The sequence below is a fragment of the Mauremys reevesii genome, linkage group 1, assembly GCF_016161935.1.
Source record: "Mauremys reevesii isolate NIE-2019 linkage group 1, ASM1616193v1, whole genome shotgun sequence".
Classification (NCBI taxonomy): Eukaryota; Metazoa; Chordata; order Testudines; family Geoemydidae; genus Mauremys; species Mauremys reevesii.
The window spans coordinates 228,606,853-228,615,852 of NC_052623.1; the positions used below are offsets into that span (position 1 = coordinate 228,606,853).

At 47.9% G+C, this 9,000-nt stretch overlaps 1 protein-coding gene across 1 annotated transcript; it reads left to right on the forward strand.

Annotated features, from left to right (window-relative positions):
• Positions 1–6,515: 6,515 nt before the first annotated feature.
• KCNA5 (potassium voltage-gated channel subfamily A member 5) lies at positions 6,516–8,066 on the forward strand. The gene has a single exon (XM_039509324.1). It carries the CDS (start codon positions 6,516–6,518, stop codon positions 8,064–8,066), a length of 1,551 nt encoding a protein of 516 aa, XP_039365258.1.
• The last annotated feature ends 934 nt before the right edge of the window (positions 8,067–9,000 follow it).

Below are 9,000 nucleotides of genomic sequence, written 5' to 3' on the forward strand. Positions count from 1 at the left end.
TCTATTATCAATGTATGTGATGCAGTGTACAGTCCAAAAGCAAAGGGATGAATCTACACAGCAGCTTTCTGCATCTCATTGGACGAAGGGGGTAACTTAGTAGATTGTCACATGAAATAAATAAAAAATCAGTGGTGCAGAAATACACATCTGCACAGCTTACATTAAAATGGATCAGGCAGACACTATAGATAGAACAGTGTGAATGTCTTGAATTCATTAATGAATTTCTTTGTGGATTAGGCCTTGATGGAGAGAGTGCTCAAATACAGATGTTTACTGTGATTTGTCAATGGCCTTGTACTTAATCCTCCTGAACAGGAAATAAGAGTCACACAGGGGTCTCCCTCAGGGACTATGGCATTTTGCAGAAACGCACTCTCTCTCTGTGGCCTGAATCATCACAACACAGGATCAAGCTGCTGGAGGATTAGCAAAGGGAGGGCATGGATTTGCCTTTAACCCCTTCAGCAGCTTCTCTGCTTCAAATGGCTTCCTTACCCAGGAGGGACATGTTATTTATACGTCAGCTATGGCATGAATGGAGAGGAAACAAGGGGGAAGGTATGGTAGATACCCACTTCCGCAGCTGACCCTGCTCCACCTACCAATGGAGGCCCATTCTCCCACTCCAACCCCTACACCAGCTGAGGTCAATGGTAAAAGCTGATCAACATCAAGAGAGAGCTCAGCAGGGCTAGTTACAGCTCAGTATCATATGTATTTCTAGGGTGATGCACCTTTGCAGCACTAGTGAGGATGGGATGCATCAAGGGAAAGAGCACATGGGCACACAAGTAAATGAAACTAGAAGCAGCTAGTCTCCCCAAGATGATTCATAGCCAAGAAAACAAAATTATTTGTGTATGTGTCCAGAGTGTGGGGCTGGGCAGGGGGCATTTGAGCTGTGCAAAAGGCTGGGGTTTGGGGTTGTTGGGTTTTTTGGGTTCATTGGAAATTCTAAAAAAATTAAAAAACACACACACACAAAAACCCAAATGTTTTGGGTTGGTCCAAAAACATTTTTTTTTCAACGCTATCAATAAATAAATGTTTAAAAATGTTTGGGATAACAAGAAATCCCAAATCTAAATTTCATTTAGATGTCAAGATTTTTTTAAAGGTTTTTAATTAAAAAAAATGGAAGGGAATTTCTAAACAAAAAGTTGTTTTGCATCAAAATATTGACATCTTTCGTTTAGAAAATATCAAAACAAAATGTACTGACTTTAAAAAAAATCAGTTTTAGACACAAACACATTGGTGAAGCTGAAAAGTCGCTCAGTGTTTTGGTATGGTCAAATATGCTTTTTTCACTGAAAAAGGCTTTGGCAGAAATATTTTGCCCAGCTCTAGGTGGCACGGCCTGTGAAGCTAGTACATGCTTCCCATCCCCATTTCTACCGCAATGGAGAATGTGGCCAGGGTGGAGACTCTGGACTGACTGAAAAACAAGTAAAGATGGATTCTTGGGGCGGGGGTGGGGGGTCCTTCCATGGCACATTGTGCAATTCCCTGTATTTTAGAAAAAATATAGACCTTTCAAAATGGAGGTTCAATGGTAAATATATGTATGATTATATTATTTATCTGTGCCTGGGAGGGAGCTGTCAGAGAGATGTATGCGTGAGTATAGGGAGACAATGGATTGGGTACAGGTCTGCCTTTAGAGAGGAGATTGAGGTAGGGCAGCTGGGATACCTTTTTTCTTTCTCAGGCACTTGCTATGGGAAAGCCTTTCCAAGGCACTGGTAGGAAAGGAGGGAGCCTCAGCCAGGCACTGGCTCCTCTTCCTGTTCACACTTCGGAGTCTCCTCCCTGGTAAGGCCTCATCTCACAAGCCAGTGGGAGGGAGTGTTCCAGGGGAGTAGCACTCTTTGAAACCAGGAAAAGGGAGACATTTCCCTCTGCTCTTAGCAAAGGGGAAGAAGCTGCCCTTCCCTGTGCATCCCCCTGGCCAGGAGAAACCAGCAGCAGTCAGAAGGGGCCTGCCCACCTAAAGAACCGGAGGAATCCTATTTACCAGCCAAGCAACCACCAGAGGAGGTTTGCTACCCTGGCCACAAGGCAATCCACTTGCTCCTGCTGTGAGGAACAGGTAAGAGAGCCATGTAGAAGCACCTCTCTGAGACAGGAAGTATGGCAAACAGAGTGGAAGTGTTGATTTCTTTGACGCATGGATGGAGCTGGAAAGAATGGAATGTTTTGGTATGGATGCAAGTGTGGTTGGGGTTATGTTATCCACGGAATGTCACATGTATCACTGAGTGAAGTGGAACATTTCTGAGAAAGCCCCTTGTTAAAATATTGGCAGCATTACTACTCTATCTACAAGTCAGCCTATTTTCCATGCCTCCCTCCCTATCCAATGCCCTCTGCCTGGAGTTTTCATAGACACTACTACCCTTCAAGAAAGCATTCAGCCACACAGCCACTGCTCACTGCACTGATAAATGTGGGGGCCCTGCTTCCAGTCACCTCCTTGCTTGTCCATCATGCCCCCCTCACATAAAACATCCTGAAAACCTGCCCTGTATAGAGGAAGGGGACCCAGACTCAATGGTACAAGGACATGAGGGTTCCCAGGATGGTTAAACTGGGAAGCTGGTGGAGGGAGGGGGAGAGAGGGAGAGAGAGAGAGAGAGAGTAAATAGTTGTATTCTACCCAAACATTGCCCACAATCCCAAAGCAGTTGGATGTTTCTGCTAAAATGATCAGCAGGGCAAGAGGTAAGGATGTTGCCATTTTAATTTCCTTTATTAGGTTTCAGAGTTAACACCTTACCTGAGCTAAATGAAGACAGATTATCTCTCTTTTAAAGCTATAATTCCCATTTGCCTCCAAAAGCAGGAAAACAGCACTGCATCAGTTCACCTTCAGAAGGTTACCTTCACAACTGTAAGGGCTAGAACTTTGTTTCAAATGAAAGCTTAAATTCTGCAGAAACTCCTTCAGTCATCAGATAAATGCTGGTACAGTATGTCACAGAGTGCGTGCTCTCTCACCCCTGACTGGGGCTAGGACTGAACACTCTAGGAGGCAGAAATCTGCCTGTCCTTCCCCCACTCTCTCCTCCTCCAGTTCCCCAAAAGAGGCAGTAGCATCAATCCCTAGATGCTGTGCCAGGAAAGGCTGTGATCTCCACCATATTACTGCACTGTGTATGTTAAGTGGGGCATGGGAGAATTGCAGAGGGTGTTTCTGGGGGTGAATATAGGTGGATGCTTCAAGAATATGCATTGAGCTTGCATCCACCTATACTCACTCCCAGAAACACCTTCTGCAATTCTCCCTCCCATGAGTGTGGATCTGTATGTGACATGTGTATGAAGGGGTGAAGGTTGGTATGTATGGGGTGTCTTTTGGGATGTTTGTCAAGGTGTACCTAATGCCATGGATGGATTATTGTGGGTGCAATGTGGGAGAACTGTATAAAGAGGATAGGCTGAATGTGTGTGTGAGAGGAGGTTCATTCATATTACCTATGTGAGTGGGTAAGTGCAGAGATGAAGTGGGTTTATGCATTCATGAAAATACAGTACATGCATGGGAGCATACATGGGTGGATATGTCTGGGCATAGGGTGGGTGTATACAGGTAATCCGGTGTATGTTTGGGAAACTTATATGTACCTGTGGATGGGTGTAGCAGTGGGTGAATGTGATCAGGGATGTGTGTCTGTGGGTATGGGTATGTATGAGTGAGTTTTTGAAGGGGAGAGGTTCATGAATGGGTGTAGAAAATGTATACAGTGATGACCAGATACTAGAGCTTTTTTCTGGAGTATGCTTGCTAGCTCCATGGCACCCAAGTGGAAACAGCGGAGATTTCTTTCCTCCCCTGTGATTCGATAGTAGCACTGGGACTGACTCGGAGAGGTCCGGGCTAACTTTTGGTGATGTATCGTTTTGAAATGGGATTATTATTCTCTTAGAGAGAGGCTAGAGTCAGGAATCTTTGCTACCAATTGGGTGCTATTTGCAGGTCTGTCTGATGGCAAACACAGCAATAAATAATATCCCAGAGGTAATTACAATTTTGCAGATTTGAATTATTATATAAATAATTGGTGTTGTGAAATAAGGGCCCCATGTTGCAAATACACACACTATTTTGCTCCTGGGCCAGTAGTCCTATTGGATTCAATGGGGACTGCTCACGTGAGTAAAGTCACTTGTGTTCAGAATTGGACCCTAGGTTATAGCTGCATAGCCTTACATGCCACTGATATTGTGTTAGCTCTGGGAGGCAAATTATAGAACAGAACGTGTCAATGGGAAATAATCACTAATGACAACCATTTAATATAATTATGTTTTTTTCTATTTCAGGAATGGTTAATATGTGTGGGCATATGTTGTGTACAGAGATAACATTTTACATTAAGTGGAAATGAATTAATCCCCGTGAAACGAGGCAAATCATTATACAGCCACATGAATATAACAAAAGGATGCAGTAATGAATAATGTTCCTGCAGTGGTGCATAGCAGAGGGAGGAAAATGGTTTTCCACTTTAATATTAAATATTTTACTCCTGATTATTTCAGAAACCCAGAAATCCACAGCAGTTAAAAAATAGGTACAGCACGTTATAAATACTGAATATTACAATAATCTTATATATTTATTATAATCCCCTATAGAAATTGAGGCGATGTACTGAAGATGGCAAACAAATAATATCTTAGCATTGATTCCACTCAGTGTGACAAGGGGCTCCTCGATCCGTTTTCTCTAATACATTTGAATCTATTGACATTTACAAAGTTTTGATCTGGATTAAAAACGTATGTCAATGGAAAACATGATCAATGGTGTTGACATGCTGAAATCCTGAATAGAAATTTATTCGGATGAAAATATTTTGTTTTCTCCTTGGGGGGGCTTTGAAACAGATATCAGCTCATGTCTTCTGCAGGCTAAGCAAACTCAGGGTAGGCTCCAACACCCCATTTCTTTGTTCTCTCTGAACTTGGAAAAAAATCGAAAGGCCAAAAGAATCCCCCAAGTGTGTTCTGATTATGATTTTCATTATGTGTAAATAGGGTTTTGTAGCCGGAGAGACTTTATAGACCTCTCTGTATAAAATCCTTTTAACGAATAATCCATGAATGGGGACAGGCAGTATAATCCTTTGTTTCAGCCTGAACTGGTTGTGTGTGCAGGCACGTGTGTGAGAGAGGGAGCTTGTGTGTGTTTTGGAGTGGGGGCGATGTCTATACATTCACTGTAGGACAGGCTTAATTGTATAACTTCAATCGCGCATGTACCCCACAAACGGAAAATACCCCCTTGTGGTGCGAGATACAATTTCCCATGTCCTTTCTTGCCTCACATTATTACAGCGGTTCTGGGTCCTGTCTAGCCGACCCTTCTCTCATCAACCCATTTCTCCCGTTTCACTGCTGCAAACGCACTGGCATCAATGGATCTGTAACTGAAAGGAGACTTTCTCTGGGTCTGAGCTGGATGGTTTCTCATTAAAGCCCACAGCGATCGCTGCCCCATGGATCCTAGTGGGGACTTTGCCGAGTAAGGAGCTCGGGAATGGTTCCCTGTTTTGTCATATTTGCACTTCTTCTTCCCTGCCATTTCTCCATGGAGAAGCGTTCCCCACTCCCCATGGACCAGATTCAGATCCCAGTGAAACCATTGTGAACCCGGAGTAGATCCACTGATTTCCCTGGGTCTGCTTCAGAGTGACTGAGATCCGAGGGGGAGAATTTCCACGGTGAAGTCAACTACCTGTAGTGCCCTTCTCCCCGCTCAGCTCCCCTGATTCCCGGGCAGTTCCCACTGCAGCGAGGAATGTGCGCGGCACCGGAGCATCCCCTTGTCCCCCGGAGGCCGCCGCCGCCGCCGCGAGGGGCAGGGCTGGGCGAGGGGCAGGGCGGCTGGCCGGGGCGGGCCGTGTTTGCCAGGCAGGGATGCTGTAGCCTGGTAACCGCTGGTTGTTTGCATTGGGGGGCGCGGGGAAGAAGGGATCCTCTTTGACGTCAAGCCTAATGCTCGCTCGTTCATATCCGGGTCCCCGCGCGGTTCCCTGGGGCTCGGCTGGGCTGCCTTTCGCGGCGCACTAGCGCTCCGGACCGGAGGCGGCGGCCGGGGACAGCCCGGAGGTGGCCGGCTCGGAGGGAGGGGAGCTCAGCATGCCCGCCGCCTGCCCTGCGCCTCCCTCCCGCCGCTGCCCATGGAGATCGCGCTGGTGACTTTGGAGAACGGAGGCGCCACGGCCATCGGGGGAGGGGGCGAGGATGCTGGAGGCGGCCGGGCGCGGCGGCGGGGGGACCTGCTCCACATCCCCAACTCCGCCGCCGCCCCCGCTTGGCTGAACGACTGCAGCGGCGCCCCGGAGCAGGAGCAGCCGCGGGCGGGCAGCGGCGGCTGCAGAAGCAGGAGCGACAGCACCGGCAGCACCAGCCGGAGGGTGCCCGCTCCCCGGGGCGCCTCGCCGCCGCCTGCTCCCCCCCAGCCGTCGCGCCCCTACCCAGGAGGGGGCGAGGAGGAGGCGATGGTGCTGCCGGAGGAAGGCGGGCACCGCTTGGGCATGGCCATGGCCGCGGCGGCCGAGGAGGAGGAGGAGAGCCAGCGCGCCCTGCACCACCAGCGGGTGCTGATCAACATCTCCGGGCTGCGCTTCGAGACGCAGCTGGGCACCCTCAACCAGTTCCCGGACACGCTGCTGGGCGACCCGGACAAGCGCATGCGGTACTTCGACCCGCTGCGCAACGAGTACTTCTTCGATCGGAACCGGCCCAGCTTCGACGGGATCCTCTACTTCTACCAGTCCGGGGGCAAGCTGCGCCGGCCGGTCAACGTCTCCATCGACGTCTTCGCCGACGAGATCCGCTTCTACCAGCTGGGCGAGGAGGCCATGGAGCGGTTCCGGGAGGACGAGGGCTTCATCAAGGAGGAGGAGAAGCCCCTGCCCCGCAACGAGTTCCAGCGCCAGGTGTGGCTCATCTTCGAGTACCCGGAGAGCTCCAGCTCCGCCCGGGGCATCGCCATCGTCTCGGTGCTGGTGATCCTCATCTCCATCATCACCTTCTGCCTGGAGACCCTGCCCGAGTTCCGGGACGAGAGGGAGCTGCAGGCCCCCCTGCCCCCACACGGGGCAGCCCTGAACGGCACCGGCGGGGAGGCCCCCCCGATGCAGCCCCCCAGCAGCCTGTCCGACCCCTTCTTCATCATCGAGACCACCTGCGTGATTTGGTTCACCTTCGAGCTGCTGGTGCGCTTCTTCGCCTGCCCCAGCAAGCCCGAGTTCTCCAGGAACATCATGAACATTATAGACATCGTGGCCATCATCCCCTACTTCATCACCCTGGGCACCGAGCTGGCTCAGGAGCAACAGGAGCCAGGGGCCCCCAGCACCGCCAGTAACAACAACGGGGGCCAGCAGCAAGCCATGTCCCTGGCCATCCTCAGGGTCATCCGCCTGGTCAGGGTCTTCAGGATCTTCAAGCTCTCCAGACACTCCAAGGGGCTGCAGATCCTGGGGCAGACTTTGAAAGCCAGCATGCGGGAGCTGGGGCTTCTCATCTTCTTCCTTTTCATCGGGGTGATCCTCTTCTCCAGCGCCGTGTACTTTGCCGAGGCGGACGACCCAGACTCCCATTTCTCTAGCATCCCCGACGCTTTCTGGTGGGCGGTGGTTACTATGACCACAGTGGGCTATGGGGACATGAGACCTGTCACCGTAGGGGGCAAGATCGTGGGCTCCTTGTGTGCTATCGCTGGCGTGCTAACCATAGCCCTGCCCGTACCCGTCATCGTGTCCAACTTCAACTACTTCTACCACCGAGGAACTGACAACGAAGAGCAGGCTATTCTCAAGGAGGAACCCAGCAGCGCTCAGGGCAGCTCAGCTGGGGGGGAGCTGAAGAGAAGTCGCAGTAAAAACTCTCTGAACAAATCTGTTGTGCACTTGGAAAACAGTGAGGGGATCAACAATGGCACTGGATCCTTAGAGAAAACCAATATCAAAGCTAAAAGCAACCTAGATCTTAGAAAATCCCTCTATGCACTCTGTCTGGACACCAATAGGGAAACAGATCTGTAAGGAAGGGAATGAATTTGGGTTCTGAGGTACAGCAGGATTTGCTGATTTTGGAAATTATATATATATGTATATATATATATATAATTTTTTGTATCACTTAGACAGTATTTTAAGTCAGCCTATATTTTATAATTGAACAGATCTCCAGGAGTACATGTTTTTATGTTCTTTTTTCCAGGACACAAAGGGTCACCTATTTTAAAATAGACTAAGAATAAGCTACACTCCATGGTGCAGGAGCTGGTAAATTATTACAGTGCAAACTGGTGTTATTTGTAGACACTTACTTTAGCAAACTGTGATTTTAAATGGGTCATTTGTAACTAATTCACTTGCTCAAAGTTTAGTATTAAAAGATTGGGAGGGGAGTGGTGTATGAAGGATGAATGGATTTTTTTTGTACGGTAGTTTCAAACTGAAATTATTCCAATATATTTTATATATGTGTAATTGTATTTAAGAATGAATGGGGTATTTATTTTCCTGTGAAACATGACTTCATTAAAGCACTAGAAACATTAGCTAAGAAACACTTTCAGATTTCTCCCTTGTGATCAGTACAGATCTGGTTAACTAGTATGTGAAGTGAATTTGGTGCTTTTAACCCTATAGCAGAAAACTTTTGTTTTGTTGTTGAGAAAATGTTAGTTTTTTTGTGAGCCTTAAATTATTAAATATTGTAGATATATTTCTTTATAAGTACTTTTATTAACAATCTTACTGTTTCAGAATTTCTAATAATTCAGCCTTGTGCTTTAAATCCCAGAAAGAAATTGTGCAGCTTGTTGTTTGTTTGTTTTTCTACCGCTGGTATAATTTTGAGATTTTTTTATAGGCTATTGTCTGCTGTTACTGGTTTTTATCCAAGTGCACAACAGATCAAAAACAGTGGGAACTGGGGGAAACAACTTGAAAGCTAATCCTGTGTGCGGTA

What these genes read in the sequence shown, in the direction of transcription:
- KCNA5 (XM_039509324.1), top strand. Translation starts at nt 6,516, where the DNA reads ATGGTGCTGCCGGAGGAAGGCGGGCACCGCTTGGGCATGGCCATGGCC.